At 36.1% G+C, this 27,828-nt stretch overlaps 1 protein-coding gene across 5 annotated transcripts in view; it reads left to right on the top strand.

Moving 5' to 3' along the window:
• UNC13C (unc-13 homolog C) overlaps positions 1 to 27,828 on the top strand; it is a 599,284-nt gene that overhangs the window by 240,558 nt on the left and 330,898 nt on the right. For all 5 annotated transcript variants that reach the window (XM_084969723.1, XM_084969731.1, XM_084969719.1 and 2 more), the window contains 3 exons: positions 3,691 to 3,910; positions 16,213 to 16,440; positions 17,723 to 17,864. In XM_084969723.1, coding sequence (XP_084825849.1) covers positions 3,691 to 3,910; positions 16,213 to 16,440; positions 17,723 to 17,864 — 590 coding nt within the window. The remainder of the gene's footprint in view (positions 1 to 3,690; positions 3,911 to 16,212; positions 16,441 to 17,722; positions 17,865 to 27,828) is intronic.

Here is a 27,828-nt window from a genome sequence, read left to right as displayed (position 1 = left end):
AGTAAGTCTTCCAAATTGCTGAATCCACTCTGTCCATTGGTCCTAATTTCAATGAGGACCTAATTCTAATAAGGACTCTGCTTGTTCTTCAGACCTCCTTCTGCAGGTCTGGTTCCCTGTTTACCTAGACCAGAGACCATTTCTTGTTAACATGCCCAGTTCCCATCCTTTCATATCAGATAGGATCTGATTAGCAATTAACTTCGCCTCATTATCCTTCTGCCTGTTCTAAGTGCATGTGTGTATGTATATATGTATATATATTTTATCTTCCCTTTAACCTAACTCCTATAGGTGAGTTTCAGTCTTCCACTTCCCATGGTTCATGGCTTATTTTAGAGTTTCCCCTTGTTTTTTCCTGCTTTGTTTTTATTCAGTGCCCCTTATCCTGTCTTGCCTTATTCCACAAAAACTCCACACTCTCTGTCCTTATAATCTTGTTTAATCTGATCTTATTTTGCAGCTAAAAATATATCTTTTTTCCCCTAAGATGCAGTTTTCCCCTGTGACATGAGAATCCCCTCTCATCAGCTGTATTTTTTGTGTGCTTTCCTTAGCTATTCATTTTCTGAGTTTCTAAGCTAATCATCACTCCATCTTAAGCTTGACTAGATTAAAAAATGTTTTCACATGCTGCTTATTTTAGAGTAATTTTCACCTTTGATAATCCGTGCCCATATCCCCAAATCAAGAATGAAAAAACTTGCATTATCATTTCTTTGAGACTGGGGACATATACTCTCTAGTGATTTATCTAGTGGTGTTCTCCAGCTTCTATAGTTTTCAAATGTTATACTTTATTTTCATGCCCATTCAGCTGATTTTCAATGTGCTGTCTAGTACATTTTCTGTGTTTCTTATATTTTTGAATTTAGCTTCACTCTCTCTTTTCATGAAATGGACCATGTCCCTTTAACAAAACCAAACCAGCCAAAACATGTCAATGAAACCTTCTCAGCTGTCTCTACAGAAATGTCTTTCACTTGTTTTCCTTCCGTATGCTTTAATTTTTTAGCAAATATTCCTTATATTTTTATTCCTACCTCAGTCCTAAGGATTCACAGCACTGACTATATATCACTTGAATTAAGTAAAAAGAAACTGGACATGGGGGGGTTAGATAAAATGTGTTAATAATTTAATCTAAAAGTATGAAGAGAAATTTCGTATTTGAAAGCAACCCTTGCCCAACTCTTTCTAAGCTAATATGTATTTCTCACTTTTCTGGTGTTCGACAACAGACTCTGTTTTAAAACCACCCAGTATTCTACTGAGTTAGCATTGTTATTTTTTCTACTAAGACTATAAATTATGCCATTACAAATACAACCAAACCCACCACCTCTCAGCTCAGTTGAATATCAAACTGTCTATGGAGAGCTGATGGTAGATCTGTTATGCCAAGAATCATTCAATTCACTTTTATGATATTGATTATCACTCTACTATGCAGTAAAGGGGAAGCAAAGATGAATAATTCGTACTTCTAATTCTGATAGAACTCTTAATGGTTCAAGACAAGGCATCTTTATTATGGTATAAAGTCAGGAGATTTTTTAGCTCATACTCTCTTTATTGAAAAGTGATGGATCCACTTGTTCTGTCTATATAAGCCCTAACACAGGGCTCTCTAACTTGAGTAATTCCCATATTTTAAACTACTGTTGCTCTGAGACTCACTTGAAATATAGAGAGCTTTGACCTGACCCTCATATAGTAGCAAGGCTGGATCTTGCTGTTCAAAAGTTAGAAACATTTTTAGTAAAATTAAGGCCCTGGTAGGAAACCTCCTTCTGCCATTAGCAAACACATTCTGAAAGAGCATATAATGAGGGCAATGTACTAATAAAGGGAAATAGGCTGTTACCGTGCTAGTGCTATGACATTGAAAAATAATGGAAAGTTAGCCATTTCAATACTGTGGGAAGATATTCTGAAATGAGATTTAAGGATGATTAATGCAAAATACAAATTATTCCCTTCTAGCATCATTTATCAGCTAGGCTCCTATAGGATTTATGGAAATAAGCATTCATTATGCATCAGGTAGTTGTAAATGTGGCTTCAGATAGTGCTAATCTTTCTCCTAGGAGGTCCCCTGCATAGCAGAATATGAGAAACAAAGAGACAGACACATCCAGACAAGTTTCCACTACCAACACTAATGTTTGGTGTATATTTAATGTTTGATGTCTAGGGACTAGATTTTCTAGCATCATGCTGTTTGATCTTCAACATAAATGGTAGATAGGTAGAGCAGATAACTGAGGATTAGAAAATTTAAGTCTCTCTGTAGATAACAATACTTTTAAGTATCAAAACATTCATTTGTTTCACACACAAGAAAATGGGCTATGCCCTTAATGTGACCAGGAACAATGATAGGCAGTGTTCAGGCACTAGAGAAACAGGAAATCCAGCTTCTGGCCTAGGAAGTCCATTTCAAAGGTTATGGGGTAAGGCCTGTGCTTGGAAACTCAAGTCTCCTGGCTCCTGGTTCAGTGCCCACTCCATCAGTGTCTTCCACTTGCAATTAAAAATTATCTCCCTTTAAAGCCTAAATCACCATGGAAAGAGTGTTACATTTAACTTTTATCTACTACTAGGGCTTTCTTATGGATTATTTGATGATCTGCTTCCTCAGAGATAGGTGACATAAGCAGTTCCCTCTGGAAAGAACTATAGAAGACGTGCACTTTGGGGTGAAGAGGAGTGTAGCATTAGGGTATAGAATTGGGGGAGGGTCCTGGTAGGATACAAAAGAGGGGTGGTGATGTTTCTAGAGGGTTAAAGTATTTAAGTATTTCTCATATTTATATAAGTATTCCTAATACTTTTTAGGGCCTCACCTGCAGCATATGGAAGTTCCCAGTCTAGGGGTTGAATCAGAGTTGTAGCTACCCGCCCACACCACAGCCATAGATAGCATTGTGGGATCTGAGCTGTGTCTACCACCTAACCACAGCTGATGGCAATGCCTGGTCCTTAACCCACTGAGGGAGGCCAGAGGTCAAACCTGCATCCTCAGGGATACTAGTCAGGTTGGTAACCCGCTGAGCCCAACGGGAACTCCTTTTTTAAAGTATTTTTTAAATTAAAGAATGATTGGTTTACAATGTTGTGCCAGTTTCTGCTGTACAGCAAAGTGACCCAGGCATACATATATATACATTTTTTTCTTGTATCACCTTCCATCATGTTCTGTCCCAATAAATTGGATATAATTCCCTAGGCTATACAGTAGGGTCTCATTGCTTATCCATTCTAAACTTTTTTTTTTTTTTTTTCCAATTGATGTTTCCTGAGCACCTTGCTGAAGCCAGAGGTTAGGTTAAGCTCTGAGGACTAGTATTCATCATTGTTGTCCTTGTGGAGTTCAGAGGGTAGAGGATGTGGGCATTGCCAAGTAAGCAGAGCACTATGATGTTATGAGAGAAGATTGCACTGCAGTGGAACTTGGTCCAGTTTGCAGATTAGGGAGTTTTTGTGTTCAGTTACATGAATGGGGTCCTGGAACCTGAAAGAAGAATTGCACAGTTATTGTGATGATAGTCATCACTCGAATCAATAACCAAGGGGTTCCCTTGAAATAGCATTTTCAGGGAAAAGTGATAACATGGTTTGTTTTCTGCTGAAATTCTCCAGATCCACTGATGTGGCTTGTGTTGCTAACCTCTCTCATCTTCACAGAAAATTCACGTCTTCAAGAAGACTTTGCAAGCGCTGATCTACCCCATGTCCTCTACCACCCCACACAATTTTGAGGTCTGGACAGCGACGACACCTACCTACTGTTATGAGTGTGAAGGGCTCCTGTGGGGCATTGCTCGGCAAGGCATGAAGTGTTTGGAGTGCGGAGTGAAGTGCCACGAAAAGTGCCAGGACCTCCTCAATGCTGACTGTTTGCAGAGTGAGTACTTAGTTGGGCTGAAGAAGTGGGTATGCAGAGTTTGCCTTATCCTGTGTTTTCAGGGCTCGCTAATTCTCAGCAAATCCTACCCACCCCCTTCTACCACTCAAACGAAGATAAACACACTGCTCATCAAGCCCTGTAGCTGATTATGCATTTCTGCAGTGTCTGTCTCAGCCTTTTCAGATTCCTCAGAATAAGTACCTGGAGTTGAATCACTTGGGCCAAGTAGAAAACATCAGTAACTTCCAACATGTGTTTCACTTTCATCTTGCTGTAGCCCCACGTAAGAGGGAACATGCAGTCATGTTCCTCAAACAGGGGTTAAAGCACATCCCTGAGATAACAGCAACTGGAATTCTTTTCTAAGCCTACCTGGCACCTGCCTGAAGGAGCCATGCTCTTCTCAGCCCCTGCACAGCCCTTGGAATTGGGGGGGTCATGTGTCTGAATGTTCAAGACAAATCTAACTTACCAGAGAGGTGACCTTGGGCAAGTTTTTCTAACTTCTCAGGGATTCATTTTCTTCTACCAAGTAAACAGCAATGATAAAATTTACTTCACTGAGTTATTTTCAAGACCAAATGAAATACTTCCTGCTAAGAGTCTGGCAAATAGTAGATGCTCAATGAATATTAATGGCCTCTCCATTCTTTGGCATTTCTGAATAGGAACCTGTCACTCAGACTCTAATGACAGGTTATCTTAAATTTTCCATTTCTAGCAAAGTCCTTTATACTGGTACTTTAGGTCCAGAAATGCTAAAACATCACACACTAAAATACATATTACTGACTTTCTATTGCTGGATTTATTTGGTTGTATCTGTTGACCTTAAATAACTAAAAAAAAAACCAAAAAACAAAAAACAAAAAACAAAAAAAAACCACTGCCAAAGAAATCTATTTAAACATGGATTTTCATTTTCAAATGTTTGTTTTCACATCTAAATGCTGGCACCTTTATTATTTATATAAATGCAGTCAATGTAAAGTTCATGGGCTGCCTGAAATTGATGGGGAGATGGAAGAGAATGTCAAAATAAAGATTAAATCAGAAATACTGGCCCAGCTGGCTCTTGTGGTAATAGTTACACCTGTTGTACACTTCTTCTACTGGATTAGTATTCTCCCTCAGTCAGATCAAATTGAGACTGTTTATGGCAATGGACGTGGGTTTTTTGGGGTTTTTTTTAAGCAAAATAGTACCCCTCATTTGAAAAAATAAAATAACATATTTAAGAATAACTGCTTAGAAGGAAGGGAGATGGATTCAATATTACTCAGCTAATTTACTTGCAAAATCTCATAATACAATTAAAATTCAGTCCACCTGTTTAAAAAATGACTTGTGAACAGGCATCTCAAGAAATGATCTTATTAGGGAAGTGACATTTTGAGAAAACAGATAGGAAAAATATCTAGGAACAATGGCTTGACTCTCTTAAAGAAAGAAATGATTCAGATCATACCTAAGAAGTGAGACCATTCTATTTCCTCTTTTTTTTAAATTTCAATTTAATTTTGTTTTTTTGTTTTTTAAGGTCGCACCTGTGGCATATGGAGGGACCCAGCTAGGAGTCCAATTGGAGCTGTAGCCACTGGCCTATACCACAGCCACAGCAATGTGGGATCCAAGCCGTGTTTGTGACCTACACCACAGCTCATGGCAACTCCGGATCCTTAACCCACTGAGCAAGGCCAAGGATCGAACCTGCATCCTCATGGATGCTAGTCATACTCATTTCCACTGAGCCACAAAGGGAACTCCAAGCCCATTCTTTTTTCAGTCTTATAGGAGGTATCACCCATTCATTAAACTTTAGAAGTATTTTCGTGGTCTATTGCTATTTCTCAAGATAGCATGCATTATTCGGTATTGGTTAAATAAATTAGGTAGGCTTTTCTTTGAAGTTATTCATTAAAATCCACATGTAAATTGGAAGAATCAACAAAAGTGCAGAAAAATGAGAGTAGGTATGGGTGCCCCAGGAAAGGGATATTTTCCTTAGTAAGGTCTCCTTACTTTCTCCTAAAACCCACACTCTCACACTGAATGGAAAAGCGTTTTGCTAATATATGAATTCACTTTCCACACTAACTATCAGTAAAATTTAAAGTTGTCCCCATAAAATCAGTGACATTTCCTTAAGAGATTCCTCTTTTCATTGCTTTAAGCAAAACATTTGCAGTAGTGACACCTTGTATAAAATGCTTCCAAATATGCTAATATTGAAAGGAAAAGAGAATTAAGAGAAATCATAGTTGAAAAATATAGCTAATGAAGCCTCCTGTAAACATAAGAAGTTCTATAATTTCCTTTTCAAAATGATCATTCAATTTCTATTTGAACACCTACAGAGAAATTTTCGTCTTTTGGCAGACAACTTAGTTTATATTAGAAAATTCTAGGTAGTTCCCGGAGTGGTGCAGTGGAAACAAATCCAACTAGGAACCATGAAGTTGCAGGTTCGATCCCTGACCTTACTTAGTGGGTTAAGGATCTGCTGTTGCCATGAGCTGTGGTGTAGGTCACAGACGTGGCTCAAATCTAGCATTGCTGTGGCTGTGGCATAGGCCTGCAGCTGTAGCTCTGTTTAGACCCCTAGCCTGGGAACCTCCACAGGCCATAGAAGTTTGTCTTTTGACAAAGGACAAAAAAAAAAAAAAAAAAGAAAAGAAAATTCTAGCTTATAAATTAAAATTTGAACCAAGTCCTCTCTTCTAGTAACTTCTGTTTTTTAAGCCAAATCTTACTTTTGGAGAAAATATTTAGTAAGTTGACTTCTATTGTGTATGATAGTTTTTCATATACTTGAAGATACTAGTCTTGTTTAGGTTTCTACATCTCTCATTATTTTTCCACTTCTTTTCTGAAGACATTGCAGTCTGTCAACATACATACACACTCAGGCTCAGAGTAAAACAAAAGGAAAAAATAGTCTACATTTGGGTATGACCAGTGACTCCTACAAATGAAAGATGTTTAAAGTTTCTGCAAATTAATTTGAGTTGGGTATTTCATTCCCGTCAAGTCTTACACACTTGCTGTCGAGTGAAATTAGACCAGGTGATAAGATCCCACTCACTGTCCCATTACCTCGTGCAGGTGCAGAGATGTATGGAAATATCAGGTAAGGTCCCCAAACAGCCTTATCTCAACTCAGGTCTCACTGACTTTGCTTGGTGGTTCCTACACTTCACTGCCTTTCTGGTCCCAGGCTAAAAGCCATGTGGAGTGGAAGGTGAGAGCAGAGGATAGGAAAGGGAAACAGCCATCCCTGAGAAAAGAGAACTGATCCACCATGCCCCTTTCTGTTCCAGGCCAGAACGTAGCCGAGTCCGCCTACTTTTTCTTTAACTCATATCTGTCCTGTTATTTTAAAATACATTTTATTCATTTTTGGAAACAGCATTTGGTGGTGGAAGACTTGAAATGCGGTCAATAGAGGAGGTATTTCTGACCCTGAATGATATTAACATAAGCCATAAGGACTCTGCCAAAACAGTTACAGTGGCAGTTTTAAATTAGGAAACAGAAGTTCCTGTTGTGGCTTAATGGAAACGAATCTGACTAGCATCCATGAGGACGCAGATTCCATCCCTGGCCTTGCTCAGTGAGTTAAGGACCCGGAGTTGCCCTGAGCTGTGGTATAGGTCACAGATGTGGCTCGTATCCTGCATTGCTGTGGCTGTGGTGTAGGCCAGCAGCTGCAGCTCCGATTGGACCCCTAGCCTGGGAACCTGCATATGCCATGGGTGCGGCCCTCAAAAGCAAAATAAATTAAAAAATAAATAAAAACTAGGAGACAGATTTAAAAAAATGTGTGTTGGCTAGGATGAGGTTGTATGCAGAGTGAGACATGTAAAAGAGAGATCATATGTGCACTATATTACTTGATTACCTCTTCAAAGTAGAAAAGAGATAACATCAAAATTGAAAAATATGCAAATAATCATAGAACCTAACCCAGTCGGCTGATACTTTTTCACACATCTCCAAAGAAATCCCAGAAATCGTATTGAATGAACATTCTGCTTGATTTTAATTCCTAACTGCAAATTTCAAGTATCTGCGCAAAACCAGAAAGCATTTCACAAAAATTTCAGGAAATAGCGTCTTGTGAGAGGTGTTATTTTGTTCTCTTCCCCACTGCCATTATGTTAAGCTTATGTGTGCTATTTTTTAGCCATTGTGAATTTGTAACATTAAAAAATCTGGCTCATGCACTCCTATCTGCAAACTTGATGTGATTTTTTGTTTGTTTGTTTTACCACATTTTGCAACCAAGCAGTCTTAAGACAGTGCGTTATTTGTACATATTGAACAGTTACTGTGGGTAGGAACGTTATTCTGGAATGTCAGATCTAGAAAGAAAGTAATTAATGTTTTCTCTGGACCTATTTCCTACAACTTAGGTGAGTAGAGTGAACACCTATCATGGAAACCTTTGACCTTCTACTCTGTCAACAACAATTATGCAAAATATGGTTATATAATGAATACTCAGGAAGCTTAAAAATAGGATTTTGTGTATCTACTGCTAAAGGGTGGAGACCATAGTCTTTGTTTCCCTAGAATTTCATGCATGTGTGAGCACAGCTTATTGTTTAGTTAGGTAAGCAAAAAACGAGGGCACGAGAACGCAATTAGAAATAGCAAGTAATAGTTTAAAGACCATTCTTCCATAGAACATAGTTTATTGTGGAAGTCTTTGAGATCAGTGGATTGGAAAACCCAATATACTGATTTTACTTAGTTAAAACAGTTCAGTATCATGTCAAGAATCAAATGGATAAACAGTGGGCTGGGTTAGAATTCAGTTCTGTGAACTCCCAGCCTAGTGATCTCTCCTAACTTGTAAAGAAATAGGCAAAGTGAACCCTAGAGGGAAAAATGGAAAATTGCTGAATTTTATTTCTAGTGCTTTTCCCTTCTGCCATCTGGTACCCTTGTCTTTGAGATATTTTGTGCTGTGCAGACCTTTGCTTCCAAGAGCTTCCCATCATGATGACACCTCAAAGCCTCCTTCTATGGCCAACCCACCAAGCTTGGAGTACACTTTCACTGCCACCTCCTCCAAGCACAGCATTCTCACTGCACTGACTTTTCGGCACTGAGGAGGAAATGATTTGATGATTTAATTTAGGTAAAAGTGCAGTCAATAGTTAAGCTACCTTAATGCAGCAGTCAGTTCGTTAACCCAACGGAATAAAGTCATAATGAGCATTTTCAGCTGTTGGGGTAGGTTGCTGTGGAGAACAAAAAGGGTGAGTATGTCTTGCATAATGCCACAGAGGTAGTTTTGGTAACCTAAGGAAAGGCTATCTGTCTGTCTGTCTGTCTGTCTATATTTTTTTGGTAGTCCTAAGGTATTTGAGAAAGAACTGGCTTCTAATCTTATCACTAGTAAGATTTTTTTAAAGCCCTCTGAGTAGTATTTTCTTATATTTAAAAAGAATTAATAATAGCTGTCATTGCCCTCCAGCTGAAGAGCACAAGGGACACACATTTTTTTTTCCCATTTTTTAAAGTTTTATTGAAATACAGTTGATTTGCAATGTTGTGATAATTTTTGCTGTGCAGTAGAGTGAATCAATTACACATATACACCTATCCATTCTTTTTCAGATTATTTTCCTATATAGGTTATCACAGAATATTAGGTAAAGGTCCGTCCTCTGTAGAGCAGGTCTGCACTTATGGTTTTAAATTTCAGTTTATTACCCATTGCTTCCATGGAAAATGTACACCTTGGAGAACCATGGAGTTTCTTAGTAAGAGGACATTGAAAACAGAGGATTTCTCTGGATTAGGTGTTGCCTCACAGGGAGGACAATTCTGTTATTGTGAACATTAAAAAAAAAAAAAAAAATACCAGGAAAGCAGTAGAGAGTGAGGCTAAAATCGGTGCTTAGTAAAGAAACAGTACTCATTCATATTAGTGAAGGATGTTTGGTATTTTGTGGTTACATTGTGAGCTTGTTTACTTTTGCATTTAGAAAAACTTACAAAGTGGGCTTGCCTGTATTGGTGTAAGAGGAACCATGTGTGAGACCAGTGTCCTGTGAGATTGCTCACTCTCAGCCAGAGAGGGAGAGCAGCATAACCCAGCAGGACGGCTGGGCCAGCCTCCACCACAGTGACAGCCAGTCTTGTTAGTGTTTCCAAATGTTGGGGGCTATTTTTAAAAAAAGAGAAAAAGAAGGGACTCTGGTGTTTGATTTTTCTTTGTTTCCTTTTTTGTTTTTTGAAAAGTATATGAAGAAATCTAAGAGTAGTAAGACCAAAATGATTTTTCCTCTTCCCATCTTTTCCTTGCTTCTTTTTCCTTTACATAATAAACCATTTTTGAAGTTGGGCCCCCATTTTATTTTTATGATTAATTTGCTCCCTTAGTCTCTATAGATAGTTCTAGACTCTGAAATGATTGGTGAAATCTTGAGAAAATGTGTATCTAGATAATGTTTTTGAACTGTAGTTTTGACATAGGATGGTGAGAGTGGATTCCTGATTTTGTGGGGGTTTTTTGGTAAGCAAAAGTTTCTAAACTTATTCTAAAAGTTTGCATTTAGTGAAAATAGGATGATTAAATATGGTGGGGTTGGTATAGGTGGAGGGAGAGGAGAGGGAAGGTGGTTTTGCTTGTTGTTGTCTGTAGGCTTACAGTAAAGTCACTTTGTAGAAGGTGGCAGTTCCTTGAAAGGGGGCTCCCTGCCCACATTCCCCACCACCAATGATGGGACCACCTACAAGAATGGGAGATGGCTCTGTGCCAGATCTGTACTTCTCCAGCTACCCTCCTGTTCAACAACAGCCTTTTGTTGTTTGTGAGAAATTGTGGGTATGTTTGACTTTGACCTTCTAAGAAAAAGGAGGCAGCTGACTTGAAGATGGGGGAGTTGCAGGGCTGTTTCTTGAAAGATGGAAGGCAGGTTGAAAGATGAGGGTTACGATTATCTTGGTTGTAAAGCAACTAAAGGGAAAGGGTAGAAAAATGCCAACTACATGCCCACCTACACAGTTTCATGGGAAAGAAAAACAGAGGCGTCAAAAGCAGGTCCACCTACGTGATTTTACTGGGAAAGAAAAGAAAAGCAGTGAAGTTCCTCATGCTAGACACTCTTAGGATATAATAGGCCTCAGTATCAGACTCTGAGTACACTATCCACTTTTGTTAACCACCTGTTACCCCAGGGTTCACTAGCCTCAAGTGCAGATAAGGGCTTATGGATATTAATTTATTATTTGAATTCTGTTGTCTTGTATCTTCAAGTACTTCATCTGCTCCCTATCTAGTAAATACTTTATAGCACATTTAGGCTTTGGCAGACACCGAGCATGGCACTGTCTAGAACAAAATTTTCAAGGAGTTCACAAGGCAAGTAATTATGAAGCTCAAAACCCCCAAATTCCTTAAATTTTAATTGAATGTGAAATTCTTTAACGAATGCTTAGATCCTTGACTCTATTTTATGTTTTTATTGAAGTATAGTTGATTTACAGTGTTGTGTTTCAGGTGTACAGCAAAGTGAGTCAGTTATATGTACACATGTATTTTTTTTTACACATATCCATTCTTTTACAGATTCTTTTCCTTTATAGATTATTACAAAATATTGAGCATACTTCCCTGTTCTATACAGTAGGTCCTTGTTGGTTATCTATTTTATATATAGTAGTGTGTACAAATGCTTATATTTTCATTTCTCTGATGTTCTGAAATCCCTATACTTAGTTTTTATTAGTGAAACTATATCATATCTCATTTAATGCTTACAATGACCTTGTAAATAAAGACAGTACTGTGATTTCCTTGTGTTTTTCAGATGAAGAAACCAAGGCTTATGGAGAAAAAGTAGCTAGCCCAAGTTCAAAGGGTTAGTAGGTGGCAAATCAGGATTCATAGACAAGGCTGTCTCCTTCTATACCCACAGCACTGTGAGCACTATGCTCTTTTGTCTTATTTAAAAGGGATTTTTTTTTTTTTTCTTTTTGGCCCTATCTGTGGCATGTGGAAGTTCCAGACCAGGGATCTAACCCATGCCACAGCAGTGACAGCACTGGATCCTTAACCTGCTATGCCGCCAGGGAACTCTCAAAAGTGATTTTCTTGATTTATTTTTTCCATTTATATTTGTCCTTCCACCTTTGTTTTATGCTATTAATGCATGATGTGTATATGCCAACCAAATTGTGCTTTTAAAAATGGTGGGCACACATTTGTTTTCTGAAAATCCCAAATCTGAAGCCAAGGTTCAGGTGTATTTTTTCTCTTCAGAAGATATATTCCATAGCCTGTTTATCATTTTACATTGAATCCATTCCTATTTCTTACGGGATTTTGACCTTATGGTAACAGTGTGCACAAAGTTTATGGCACATTAAATTAAACCTAGAGCCAAATTAAATAAATATAGTAATCATTTTATTTTACATTCTATCACAAATCATTTTTTTTTGAAGTTAGCCTGAAAGGCTAGAAGGTTAGAGTGTTGGAGATATATGTGTGTGTGTGTATACACACACATTCAGGTAGTTGTATCAGTGTTAACTGATAAATACTGAAGAATTTTGTGAGGCAGTTGCTTGAAATCAGCCATGTGTGGAGTATGTACAACAGAAATCTGCCAATGCTATAAATCAAAATTGGCTTTTGTTGTTTGGCTTTTTCCCTTGGGGTGGGGGAGAAAATGTGATCACTGATTTTACTAAGGCTACATTTCTGTTAAAGAAGCGATCAAATCATAGCTGAGAATGGAGGATAGTGGAGGTAGGTGACTTGAAGAGAGTAGAAATATTTTAGAACAACTGTTGAGAAAAAGAGGAAAGAGGAGAGACTGAGGCCAAGGGAGACTTTGTTACATGTATATAGATACTTATTGGGGAGGAAAACTGAAATTGTAAATCACCATGTAAAAGTGGTAAACTCTGAATTTCACATGAAATTTAGATGCTTTGGGTAATGAATAAAAATTAAAGAAAAATGAAGGTTTCTAGTTAATTGGCTGCTCCATTAAATTATGTGGAAGGGAACCAAGTGGGATGTTTGCTCCTGTCTAAGGCTGAATCCTCTTGCAGTTTTGCTGTGCATAATTGGCTTGTCTGATCTGTCAATTAAATGTTTTTAAAAGTAACAAAGATGCATTCCATTTGGATAATGTTTTACACTTACAAAGTGCTTTCACTGTGTAACATCTCTTTTGATCTCATTTATTGTTGATCTCTGGTTTACATATTACTGTATTTCAATGAAGCTGCTAGATCCACCACACACTCTGATGGAAGCCTCATATAAATACAAATATGTTTTTATGAATTTTATTACATTTATAGTTGTACAACTATCCTCACAACCCAGTTTTATAGCATTTCCATCCCAAACCCCCAGTGCATCCCCCCCACCCCCTTCCCCCAGCCTGTCTCATTTGGAAACCATAAGTTTTTTAAAGTCCGTGAGTCAGTATCTATTCTGCAAAGAAGTTAAATACAAATGTGTTTATCTCTGATGAATTCAAGATAAACAGAATAAGCCTGAAGGAAAATAATAAACCCAAAGAACTGGCAATTCACATCACAAATACTTAAAGTTTTATTAGGAAAATAAGATGAGCTGTGTGGGTTCAGTAAATAGTAAGGCAATGAAAAGTCATTGTAGATGGGTGTCAAAAATTATGAATCTGTTGTGTAGCCCTGAACTAAATAGACCTAAGTTAATTGTTTCCTTCAGATCAAAAATATAAAACTAGAACTCTTAAAAAGCTATGCATCTTTTCTAGAAATAACAGATAAAAGACTTAAACATAAGTATCTTTTAATGGGCTCTCCTCATTGGTGATTTCACAATTTATGGGTTGTCTGTTATCTGTACATATTAGAGTTGATATGCTATTCCAACATCAAGAGCATTGGTGAATGATTTCAAAGCTAATTGTCAAGCTTTCCTAATTAATTATTTATTTAAAGGATTTCAAGAGCTAGTCATTATGTATAGAGATTTAATTTATTAGGAAGAAACATCTCTGGGCATTCCAATCTTGAATTTGGTAGTTATTTTTGGAATGAGCACTTATTACGTGGGTGGTAGTCAGGTGGCTCTTCCTGTTTTTAGAAAAATAATCCAAAATACATTTAACTCTTGGGGACTCTTTTCTAGGGCTTTGAAGGAATTGATACCCACAACAATAATAGTTGTTTAGAAATTTGGGAGAACTCAACGTTTTTATGACACTTCTAACCTTTGGAACATTCTTAGATAGGTTTCTACAAACCAGAGTTTGGGGCACTCTGAATGTGTCATGTAACTTTTTCAAGCCACTGCTGTCCTTTGTATTTAGTGAGTACTGTAATACTTGAAGTAAAATATACCTATTGCAACTATATAGTCTAACCTAAGCTAATTTTTACCATATGAGAATTATGTACTATGGAGCTAAGCCACTATTGGTAAATTACAAACAAACTTAATTGCTTAAGGGTGCACAATTCATAAATGTGAAGCTGTCCTAGAGCCTGTTTTAACAGATGACTAAGGCATTTAGAATTATCTCTTGTATTGAATACATTATTTTTTTTATTTTTAAATGTAGTTTAAGTCCTCAAAGTTTAAAAAAAAAATTCCTTTCTACCAATAGATTATCTCTTTGAGCTTACTCTAATTATACCTTGATTATTATGAAAGTACTTTTTTCTACTTTAGAAAACAAGTATATTTTCAAATAAATGAAGATGTTCACTAAAATGCTGCTGTCAGCTTTCTTTTATGAATTTGTTATAAGGAAAGTTGATAGTCGACCTTTCCTTTTTTGTCTTAGCTTCTGTATGAACCTAACATAAACAGAATTCAATTCAAAGAACATTACTAAGGCTACTCTTTGTGGTAGGAATTGTACAAATAAATTATCACATTCACTTTCTAAATTTTATGAGATATTAGTATACCTATTGCATAAATACAATATTTCAAAAATATAATAGCATTTGGTCAATATTTACAGTCATGGAGGTAAAATTTGGAACAATTACTACTTCTAAACACAAGTTTTCTTATTCTTTTCCTTATGTATCAGTTGCTTCTGTGCCAAAAGATGTTTGATTTCAGCAGTGGCAGTTCCCGTACACCCTGATACATGACCTTTTGCTTTCCTACCTGAAACTCAGGAAAGGACCATGAGTGCTGGAATTACGGTCCACTATTTGCTGGTGGAACATTGAGCAACCCAGAAGCCACACAGAGCACTGAGACTATCGGGCTTGTGGTTGGAGAAGGTGAAGGACTCAAGAATGGGCTTTGGGAAATCCATCACTGCCATGTTTTATGTTATAAACAAAAGTGCCCAGAAAGTTGAGGCCAATCATTAAAAAGAAAAAAACAAACAAATCCCACACACACACACACACAAAAACCACTGTCCTAGAAATCAAAGTGTTTTGAGTGGAAAGTGAAGATTCAGCCTGTTTAAAACTACAGCATGAGATTTGAGTCTGTGGCCCATGAGGTAGAGGTGGTCCAGTAGCGGTATCCAAAACCAATTTAAATAGTAAAATCATTTTCATTCCAAGTGATATCTCATGCTATATTTCAATATAATAAATAACAATTGTATTTATTTCACAAGAAAAAATGTAAGATTTTCATTGTGATGAATCTCATTGGTAAAAATAATTAGGTACTTTAGATGAACAAAAGTATTTGAAATGTTGATTTTCAAATGACATTTGCTTTATATGTCCAGTCTGTGTCTCAATTTTACTTTGGTTACCCATTGGGTAAATGCGCGTGGTATGTAACACATCTGATGTGCGTGTTCTTGTTGGTTCTAAAATTTGTTTTTGAAAATTCAAACCAAATATTTGCACAACTGTGATTCAGTTCAGTCATAAAACAAACAAACAAAAAAACTGGTCATGAAGGTCCATTTCCTTGCCAATAACTAATACCACAAGGGCTAGTTCTGAAGGAAAATAATAAACCCAAAGAACTGGCAATTCACATCACAAATACTTTTTTATTAGGAAAGTTTTATTTTTTATTTATTTTATTTTTTATTTATTTATTTTATTTTTTATTAGGAAAGTTTTATTAGGAAAATAAGATGAGCTGTGTGGGTTCAGTAAATAGTAAGGCTTGTTCAGTAATAGTGCTTGTTCTTCTGAGATTTTCTGAAAAAGGCACTTTGACTTCTTAGAATTAAAGCGCTCAGTCATTCTCTCATTCTTCCTTTTTTTTTCCTCCTGCTCTCTTGGGCTATCAAAAAGGAACTTCCTGTATATTTACATCACTATTGATTTTTCTATTACAGGAGCAGCAGAAAAGAGTTCTAAGCATGGTGCAGAAGACAAGACTCAGACCATTATTTCAGCTATGAAAGAAAGAATGAAGATCAGGGAGAAAAACAGGCCAGAGGTGTTTGAAGTCATTCAGGAAATGTTTCAGATTTCTAAAGAAGATTTTGTGCAGTACACAAAGGCAGCCAAACAGAGTGTACTGGATGGGACATCTAAGTGGTCAGCAAAAATAACCATTACAGGTAAAAATAAGTCTCCTTTACAATTTTTATTCCACATTGAGATTTTTCTATGTCTTAGAAATCAATGCCAATAACAGTTATAGGTAAAATATACTGAATTTTTCAGTCTTGTCAGTATTGACACATCTAATCAGTACTTCAAATTTCTAAAATGTATACTAGAGAATTGATGTAATTTCAGTCTGTATCTTGTTCTAATCAAAGCTCTTCCAGAGGAAGAAAGTTCTTTTTTGCAATACACTCATCAATACCCTGCAGTTTATAAGAGATTAAATTTGTGGCTGCCTGCCACTGATAAATGACAAGAGTAGCCAATAATCTCTTCAATCAGTTTTTCTTAATGAGAAAACAAATATCATTTTACTTACTCCTGGAACAATATCCCTCATCTGTTTGATCCTCAAGTCAAGGCAATTTGCATTTAATGATGTTTAGTAATTTGAACTTCTTGAAGCTGCTTGTAACAGTTACAGCAAATTCCAATGTTATCATGTTAATATTTACTGTGCCTCTTAACTTACCCATATTGTATTCAAAAGGTAAAATAAATATGCTCCTTCTACTGGGTTGATTTGACAGCAAACTCATAAATAAATACATTTTAAATCACAGACCTTTGAATTATATTGGGTAATTGGCTTATTGTGTGGGCATTCTCAGTTCTCTGTACATATATACAGTGAGATATATATATGTATATATAACATATATGAGTATATAGCTAATACATATATATGCATATGTATGTATATAAATATATTCATTGTAGGAATAAGCAAGTGTTAATCAAAGGAAGGTTTTGATGTTCACCGATTCAATCTTTTATTAAAACTTTTTACTTTTTTTTTTTTTTTTTTTTTTTTTTTTTTTTTTTTTTGTCTTTTTTGCTATTGCTTGGGCCGCTCCCGCAGCATATGGAGGTTCCCAGGCTAGGGGTCCAATCGGAGCTGTAGCCACTGGCCTACGCTAGAGCCACAGCAAGGCGGGATCCGAGCAGCGTCTGCAACCTACACCACAGCTCACGGCAACGCCAGATCCTTAACCCACTGAGCAAGGGCAGGGACCAAACCTGCAACCTCATGGTTCCTAGTCGGATTCGTTAACCACTGCGCCACGACGGGAACTCCAAAACTTTTTAAAAGTACTGTTGCTCATGAGAATGAAAGCAGTGGGGATATAACTGCAAACCCAGGGTACAAAATAATAAAAAAAGATTCCTTATTATCATTTTTTGTTTCTGAGGAAATCTTTATATTTAAAGTTTTAATTTGCTTTATTTCAGTGGTTTCTGCACAAGGCTTGCAGGCAAAGGACAAAACAGGGTCAAGTGACCCATATGTTACGGTTCAAGTCGGGAAGAACAAAAGAAGGACTAAAACCATTTTTGGAAACTTGAATCCAGTATGGGATGAGAAGTTTTATTTGTAAGTATATAATGTGAAACTATTATACATGCAAAACTATTTGAGGATAAATTTAAGACAGGCATGCAAAATAGACAAACAATTATCATCTCATATTTTAATTGTATACCTGCAGAAATTACAAAAAGAAAGAAATTACAATATTATGAATTCACTTAGTAATCTCATAATATTTATTTTCCTCATCTTTAGAAGCAAGTAAATAAAAATTATAAACAAAAAAGAGATATCATGGCTAGGGTGACTTTGCAAGAGAGAAAAAAAGGTTATAACCCAATATAGGGAGGCATTTACAGGCTTGATTCAGCAATATTTTGACATCTGAAGATATATGACTAAAGACAGTAGAAAGACCCTGTGTGTCACCTGGCCCATCACAGCTACACCAGCCTGTACTGATGAAATGGTTGATGATAATTTTTAAAACCTCTCATTTTCTGTGAGGTCATTTATTTTAAAACTCTTATATCTTGTACCAAACAGCAGAAAATCATTTTTCTGTCAAGGGTTCTTTTCTTTCTATCACTCCTTCTTGGAGAGAGATAAGATGACTTCCAATTACCGTTTGGTAGAAATGAAAATCCCTAGCTAGGAGTTTAAAGGCAGACCAACGAAAGGCAGACCTTCTTTTTCTCTCTTCCTTTGTTTTTCTTTACTTTTCTTCCTTTACTTTTCTTCCTTTTCTTCCTTTTCCTTTCCTTTCCTTCTTTCTTTTTTTCCTTCCTTCCTTCCTTCTTTCCTTTCTTTCCCTTCTTTCCTTTCTTGTTTAAACCTGGAACTCATTAACATGCTGTGTAAGAAAACTCAACGTATACAGCTTGTTTGGCAATGTGGGCAATAGTGTGTATGACATATATATGAATATATATATATATGAATTATATTGGCTGATGAAAGGAGTATTAGAAAAAAGGATTGGAAAATTAGTTGAGACCAAATAACAGAGGCTATCATAAAGAGAGTTAAAACATTTGGGTGCTTTTTCCCTTCAAACTTCTGGGAGACACCATTTTAATATCTCTTTATTTGTCAACAGAAAACAGGAAATCAATTAGTAATCAGAAATTCTTATTCCTAAGGCAGTAAGCAAATGAATAAAGCAGGATGGGGAAACAAAGGGGAGGGACAGGGACTATGGCAAATATCTTGTGGAAGAAGCAGGTGAAATCCTGCAGGTGTAATGCAGCTAGAGCTTCCAGGAGAAGCTGGAAATTTCAAAGTTTCAAGGCAATTTTATTGATGTATAATTGAAAACTAAATCTACACATTTAAAGTAAACAACTTATTAAATTTTGACATTTGTCTATCCCCATGAAACCATCACAGACAGGAAAATGAGAACATCTGTCACCCTGAAAATGTTCTCCCCTGATGGTCCCATTGAAGCCATCCCTCCTAACTGCCCGCCACGCCAGACAATCCTTGATTTGCTTTCTAATACTATAGAATGTAATTTTTAAGTTTACAATTCTAGAATTTTATATAAATAGATCATATAGTATGCATTCTTCTCTTGTATGGTTCCTTTTACTTGACATAGTTATTTTGAGACTGTCCATGTTTAGCAATAATTCATTTCTTTCTTTTTATTGCTGAGTGGCATTTTGTCATATTAAAATAGAGCAGTTTGTTTAGGCAGTCACCTTTAATGGCCATTTGATTTGTTTCTAGTTTTTCGTTATAAAAAAATAAAGTTGTTAGGAACACATGTATAAATGTTGGTTTGGTAGTATATTTATATTTCTCTTGAAGAAATACCTAAGAGGAGAATAGCTGGAACATATATTAGGAATACATTTAATTTTTAAGATGCTTCCCAAATGACCGTACCATTTTACATTTTCATCACCAATATATAGAAGACTTGGTCAAGTAAATCTTAAATTTTAGCCATTCTAATTCATACGCATTTTTAAATTTTTTTTACATGTGCATTTTTATCTTTGCATTTCTCTAATGACTAATTATTTCAAGTATCTTATCATATATTTATGTGCTCTCCATGTATTTTATTTACTTAACTGTCCAAATATTTTACCCATTTTTATCATTTTTGTATATTTTAGTTGTGTAAGTCTCATAGTCTTATGTTTTACATTTAGGTCTTCAAGACATTTTGAGGTAATTATTTAATGTGTAAGTTATAGACCCAAGTTCATTTATTTTGCATATGGAGATCCAGTGGTTCCTGCACGACTTTTTGAAAGCACTATCCTTTCTCTACTAAGCTGCTTTTGCACTTCTAATAAAGTTCAGTTCTCCATATATGTGTGGATCGGTTCTGGATTGTTATCTATTTATCTATCTGTATGTCAAAACCGCACACTCCAGATTACTTTAGCTTAACGTCATAATATAATCTTAAAATCAGATAGTATTAGTCCTCCAACTTTTCCTTTTCTTACCAAGTTTTTATTTTATCTATTTTAGAACCTTTGAATTATTTTCATGTGAATTTTTAAATCAGTTTATCATTTTTACACACAAAAAACCTGACACAATTTTGATTGCCTTATTGCCTTGGCTAAGGTTTCCAGTGTTAATGCCAAGTAAAAGTGATAAGAGCAGACATCCTGGATTTGTTCCCAGTCTTAGATGGAAGATGTTCCTTTTTTGATTAACTATGATATTATTGTGGGCTTATTGTAGATTCCATTTTTCCAGTTAAGGCAGCCATCTTCTCTTTCCAGTACAGGGAGAGTCTTGATCAGAAACTGATGTTGCATTTTGTCTAGTGCTTTTACTGAATCTGTTGAGATGATTATATATGATTCTGAGCGTCATTTTAAAATATTTGCTTAGAAGATACCGTTCCACCGTCTTTGAGTTTGCATAGTTTTCTTATTTTCAGTAAGAAATCTGTGGATCTATTTTTAAGTTACCCTGTACATGTCATTTTCCTCCCGTAATTGCTTTTAAGTTTTTTTTTACTCATTTGTATGATTTGATTATGATGTCTTTGGTGTAATTTTTTTGTGTACCTGTTGCTTAGGGTTTATTGAGCTACGTGGGCCTGTGAGTCTGCAGTTTTCTTTAAAACTGAGAAAGTGTTGGGCATTATATCTTTTTTCCTCTCTCTTTTCCTTTAGGGTTGCACATGCAGCATATGGAAGATTCCAGGCTAGGGGCTGAATCAGGGCCACAGCTGCTGGCCTAAGCTACAGCCAGGGCAACACCAGATCTGAGTTGCATCTACAACCTACACCACAGCATACTGCAATGCTGGATTCCTAGCCCTCTGAGTAAGGCCAGGATTGAACTACATCCTCATGGATGGATACCATGTCAGGTTCATAACCCACTGAACCACAGGAACTCCTTTTTTTTCTCATTTTTTAAAGTTTTATTGAAGTGATTTACAGTGTTGTGATAATTTCTCCTGTACAACAAAATGGTTTGCTTATACTTATACACATACCTATTCTTTGTCAGATTCATTTCCCATACAGGTTATCACAGAATATTGGGTCGAGTTTTGCAGGTCCCCATTGACCCTTCATTTCATATACAATAGTGTGCATATACCAATCTCAACTCCCACTCCATCCCTATAACCCACATTCCCCTTTTGGTAGCCATAAGTTTGTTTTCAGAAGTCTGTGTATCCGATTCTGTTTTCTAAATAAGTTTATTTGCATCTTTTTTTTTTTTTAGATTCTACATATAAATAATATCATATCATGTTTGTCTTTCTGCCTCACTTACTTCACTTAGTATGGTAATCTCTAAGTCCTGCCATTTTGCTCCAAATGGTATTATTTTATTCTTTTTATGGCTGAGTAGTATTCCATTGTGTGTATGTACCACATTTTCTTTATACATTCATTTGTTGATGGACATTTAGGTTGCCTCCATTTCTTGGGTATTGTAAATAGTGCTACAATGAATATTGTGGTGCATGTATCTTCTCAAATTATGGTTTTCTCAGTATGCCCAGGAGTGGGATTGCTGGATCATATGGTAGTTCTATTTTCAGTTTTCTGAGGAACCTCCATACTGTTTTCCATAGTGGTTACACCAATTTATATTCACACCAACAGTGTAAGTTGGTTCCCTTTTCTCTTCAACCTTTCCAGCCCTTACTGTTTATAGACTTTTTGATGATGGCCATTATGACTGGTATGAGATGATACCTCATTGTAGTTTGATTTATGTTTCTCTAATAAATAGTGATATTGAATATCTTTTCATGTGCTTTTGGGCCATCTGTATGTCTTCTTTGGAGAAATGTGTATTTATATCTCCTTCACATTTTTTGATTGGGTTTTGGAGGATTTTTTTTTTTTTTGATATTAGGCTGCATGAGTCATGTGTAAATTTTGGAAATTAATCTCTTGTCAGTTGCTTTGTTTGCAAAGATCTTCTCCCATTCTGTGAGTTGTCCGTCAGTTTGCTATGCTTTTCTTTCCTGTACAAAAGATTTTAACTAGGTTCCATTTGTTTATTTTTTAATTTACTTTACTTTAGGAGGTGGATCTGAGAAGATATTGATGCATTTTATGTCAAAGAGTATTCTGCATTCTGCATATGTTTTCCTCTAAGAGTTTTATAGTATCTGTCCTTATGTTTAGGTCTTTAATCCATTTTGAGTTTATTTTTGTAAATGGTGTTAGAGAATATTCTAATTTTATCCTTTTATATGTAACTGTCCAATTTTCCCAGTACCACTATTGAAGAGACAGTTTTTTCTTCATCATATATTCTTGCCTCCTTTGTCATATATTCATTGGCCATAATGCTTGGGTTTATTTCTGATTTTTCTATCCTGTTTCATTGATCTGTGTTTCTGTTTTTGTGCCAGTACCATACCGTTTTGATCACTGTAGTTCTATAGTGTAGACTGAAATGAGGGAGCCTGATTCCTCTAGCTCCATTTTCTTTATCAGGATTCTTTTGGAGATTTAGGATCTTCAGTGTTTCCATACAAAATTAAATTTTTTTTGGTTTAGCTCTTTGAAAAATGCTATTGGTAATTTGATAGGGATTGCATTGAATCTGTGGATTGCCTTGAATAATACAGTCATTTTGACAGCATTCTTCTTCCAAAACAAGGACATGGTATATCTTTCCACCTGTTTGTGTCACCTTCTATTTCTTCCATCAGTGTCTTAGAGTTTTCAGAGTACAGGTCTTTTGTCTCCTTAGGTAGGTTTATTCCTAGGTAGTTTATTCTTTTTGATGTGATGGTAAATGGGATTGTTTCCTTAATTTCTCTTTCTGATCTTTTGTTGTTAATGTGTAGAAATGCAAGAGATCTCTGTGTATTGATTTTGTATCCTGCAGCTTTACCTAATTTGTTGATGAGCTCTAGTAGTTTTCTGATAATATGTTTAGAATTTCTGTGTATAGCGTCATGTCATTTGCAAACAGTGACAGTTTTACAAGCCATTATTTCATTTAATATTCTTTCTGCCCTTGTCTTTTGGAGATTCCACTTAGATATATATTCAGCATCTTGAAGTTGTCCTATAGTCTACTCTGCTCTGTGTGGTTCATTCTCTCCCTCTCCTCTTTCTCTCCCTCTCCCCTCCCCCACCAACCCCTTTCTATCTTTTGTGTTTCATTTTAAATTATTTCTATTGTTATGTGTTTAAAATTTAGTAACATTTTCTTCTGTAATATCTAATACATTAATCCAAGCCAGTATATTTTTCAACTCAGATATTTTACTTTCCATGTCAGGAAGTTCAGATTGCATCTCTGTATCTTCTATGTCTCCAATTAACTTTTTTCTATCTATTTAAGATTTTATTTGAAAGAATAGAATTTTAAGCTCACAAGAAAATTGAGAAGAAGGTATAGTTATTTCCCATATATCTTCTACCCTAACACATGCATAGCCTCCCTCTATTATTACCATCTCCAAGCAGAGTGGGAGCACATTGTTACATTGATGAATCTACATTGACATATTATAATCACCCCAAATCCGTAGTCAATATTACATTTCTTTTGGTGACTTACCTCCCATTTATTTGAACAAATGTATAATAACAAGTATCCATTACTATGGTATCATGTTGAGTATAATTACTGACTTAAAAATCCTGCAGAGTTCCTATTGTGGCTCAGCAGGTAATGGGCATGATGTGGTCTCCACGAAGATGTGGGTTTGATCCTTGGTCTCGCTCAACGGATTAAGAATCCAGCATTGCTGCAAGCTGTGGTGCAGGTTGCAGACACAGGTCAGATATGGTGTTGCCATGGTTATAGTATAGGCCTTAACTGCAGCTCTGATTTGATCCCTAGCTTAGGAACTTCCATATGCCAAAGGTGCATCCATAAAAAGAAAAAAATCCTCCATACTTCACTTACTCACTTATCCTCCCTCTCCAAAATCCCTGGCAGGTACTGACCTTTTTACTCTCTCAACACTTTTGCCTTTTCTAAAATGCCATTGGATTCATACAGTATGTAGCCTTTTCAGATTGACGTTGTTTTCACTTAGAAATATGCATTCAAGTTTCCTCCATATCCTTTCATGGCTTGATAGTTCATTTCTTTTTAGCACTGAATTATAATTCATTGTCTAGCTGTATCATTGTTTATTTATCCACTGACCTACTAAAGAACATCTTGATTACTTCCAAGTTTTTTCAATTAAGAATAAAACTACTATATTCATATGCAGATATTTACGTGGACATAAGTTTCAGCTACTTAGGGGAAATGCCAAGGAATATGATTGCTAAATAATATGGTAAGATTATGTTTAATTTGTCAAAAAACTGCCAAGCTGTCTTCCAAAGTGGCTCTTCTATGTTGCATTCTTACAAGCAAAAAGTAAGAGTTTCTGTTGCTCCATATCCTCTTTAGCATTTGGCACTCTCAGTATTTTGCAGTTCAGCCATTTCAATAAGTGCATAGTACTATTTCATTGTTTTATTTTGCATTTCATTTCTGATATATGTGGAGCATCTATTCATATGCTTATTTGTCATCCTTTGTATCTTCTTTAATGTGGTGTCTGTTAAGGTTTTTGGTTCATTTTTTAAATAAGGTTGTTTATTATTACTGAGTTTTAACTGTCATTTCTAACATTGGTGTCCATTCTTGATCAGTTTTGATTGGTAGATGTTTGTTCTCATTTTATGTCATATTTTTCTGCTACTTCGCATTTCTGGTAACTTTATATTGGATAGCAGATAATGTAAATATTACCTTGTGGTACCTGAATGTTTTTGGTATTCTGTAAATATTCTTGAACTTTATTCTGAGACATAGTTAAGTTACATGGAAATTATTTGCTTTGAAAATGTGCTAAGTGGGTGGCTGTGGTATAGGTTGGCAGCTGCAGCTCTGATTTGACCCCTAGCCTGGGAACTTCCATATGTTGCAAGTATGGCCCTATAAAGCAGAGAAAAACAAACAAACAAACAAACAACAAGATGGACACCATTCTAGGTACTAAGGAAATTAAATTAAAACCATGATGAAATACTGCTACAAACCTATTTAAACTTTTAAGTGCTGACAACAGCAAGGACTTTGGAGAATGTGGGAAAACTGGAACTTTTTAAATTGCTGGTAGAAATGCAAAAGTGGACAGTCATTCTGGGAAACAGTTTGGCAGTTTCTTATAAATTTAAATATGTTCCTATGCTATGACCCAGCAGTCCACTTCTGGGTATTCAGGTTAGAGTGGTGACATTTTATTACCACATAAAAACCTGTACATTAATAGTTAGAGTAGTTTTATTTGTAATTATGATAAACGAGATACCAGCCTAATGTCCTGCAATTGGGGAATGGATAAACAGACTTGCACTTTTCTACAATGAAATATTTATAGTAAGGTATGAACTTTTGATACTCATAACAAATTGGTCAAAGGCATTATGTTTAAGTGAAAAAAGCCAGAACCAAAAGGCTATATACTGGAGTTCCCCAGTGGTGCAGCTTGTTAAGGATCCAGTGTTTTGTCACTGCTGTGGTGAGGGTTTGTTCCTTGGCCAGGGAACTTATGTGGGCAAGGCCAAAACAAACAAACAAAAAAGGTTATATACTGTATGACTCCATTTATATGACATTCTCAACAAAATGAGATTTATAGGAACAGAGAACTGATGGAGAGTTAGGAATGGGAAGGGGATGACTACAAAACAGTAGAAGGAAATGGGGTGCTTGATAATGGAACTTTGCTGTTTCCTAATTACTCTGACAGTTACACAAATAGATACATGCGTTTTTTGATGAGAGTGTTTAGTATCCGGGTTCCATCACCCAAGACTAGAACACTAATAGGAATATCTCTGTACACTAGGTTTGTCTGAAATGTCTCCAAACACACCAATATATTTTAGACCCTACAGCAGTAGTCAATTACTGTGCATGAATAATGAGATGTTTTGATAATGGCAGTGAGTTTCTCAGGTCCATAGTTTTGTATTCGGTGGATTTATTTTAACCCGTTAAGAGTGTTCTGGCTTCTCTTTTTGCTAAAAGTATTGCATATTTAATCTGTGATTCATTTAGACACTAAAGTAAGCTCTCTGCACAATGTTGAAATCCCTCCTTAATTTGTTTCCTCAGACATGCTCATGTCTCTTATCAGTCACAGGTGTCACATATAACTTTGCCCACTCTGTAGTTTGCTTTTTGCCTTTGAAATTCTTGTTTTGATAAAAGACATTCGTAATTTTAATAAAGTCCAGTTTCTCAATCCAAAAAAAAAAAAAAAAGAAAAGAAAATGTGTTAAGTGGGAATGAAATAGCACTCAACTTTGGGCTAAATATTCCTCAATACTGAAGCAAGTTCAAGACTCTTTCATGTTTACTGGCTCATGAATGATAAGATTTGCTAGTCTATGCAGTAGGCAAAAGCACTGTTTTTGGCCTTGGTGAGTACTGGGCACTGCTACATCTAATCTTTTTGATGGTTTTAACCTGGCCTTGGGTAGTTTTATCACATGCATGCACTTATTACTCAGCTGATTGCTCCAGATGAGCCCGAAGCAGATTGTTGTTTTCTTTCTGTTCAGTTCTCTTCTTTTTGATAGTACACCCTGTGATTTCTAGCTGCATTGCTTTTTCTCAAAATTTCAGCTCTGACTTTCCAACTCAAAGTGTTCAGTGGACTCCACCTGGGTTTCCTCTTTCTGCACAGTAGCCTGGAAACCTCCCTTAAGGACGTAAGCTCAAGCAATCATAGAGACTCACGTCGTTAACTTGTCTATCTTCTTGAAATCACTCTTCTTCACTGACAGATCTTCAGTATATAGAAAAGAAGTGTTTCATATATTTTGCTCACTTTTTAAATTGTTCATATGGGGGGATCTCTAGTTCTTGTTACCTTCTTGACTAGAATAGAAAACCTAGAACTTTGAATTTAATTGATAAGTGAAACAAAATAAAACAGTATGAGAGCCAACATAGAATAAGCCAAACAAACATAAAACTTCTAGAGATATGTGATCCATAGGTAGCCAGTTGCAATCTGTGAAATAAAGCACCCATTCAAGAAATGGAGTAGTACAAAAATATTCTAGTTTTTTAATCCTGCAAAAGGCCCCCTTTGACAAATCAGCTGAGTGTGTGCAAAGAGGAAAGTGCCCAGGACGCAGATAAGGTCCACCCAAAAGCACTAGACTTGACACAGTGCCCAGTGCTCATTCCGGTCAGGAACAGTATTTGTTCCCACTGGACAGCCTAGAAAGCTTCATGATTCATGAGGTGAGCATATTGGAATGGGTAGTTAAAATATGAGTTACTGATTTTTCTAATTGGCGTTTTTCATATAGTTTACTGTATGCCTGTTTCTTCTTGATAGGAGGCACTGTCTGCACTGGCAACAATAATATACATATATATAATATACGTATATATTAAACAGTGTTATTTTCAAGGAAGAATAAATTCAAATTTTGTTGTCAGTTACCAGAACACCAAGATTTTATTTTACTTTATTTTTATGATTGATGTTCAATATCACTGCTTCCAGAAATACTATTTTGAATCTACCTGT

Source organism: Sus scrofa, chromosome 1, assembly GCF_054392235.1.
Source record: "Sus scrofa isolate SSC_HxYL_T2T_F1_AM1 chromosome 1, Sscrofa_HxYL_maternal_Yorkshire_Landrace_v2.0, whole genome shotgun sequence".
In the NCBI taxonomy this organism is placed as follows: Eukaryota; Metazoa; Chordata; class Mammalia; order Artiodactyla; family Suidae; genus Sus; species Sus scrofa.
Note: the sequence above shows the minus strand (reverse complement) of the source record. Positions and strands in the feature narration are given on the sequence as shown.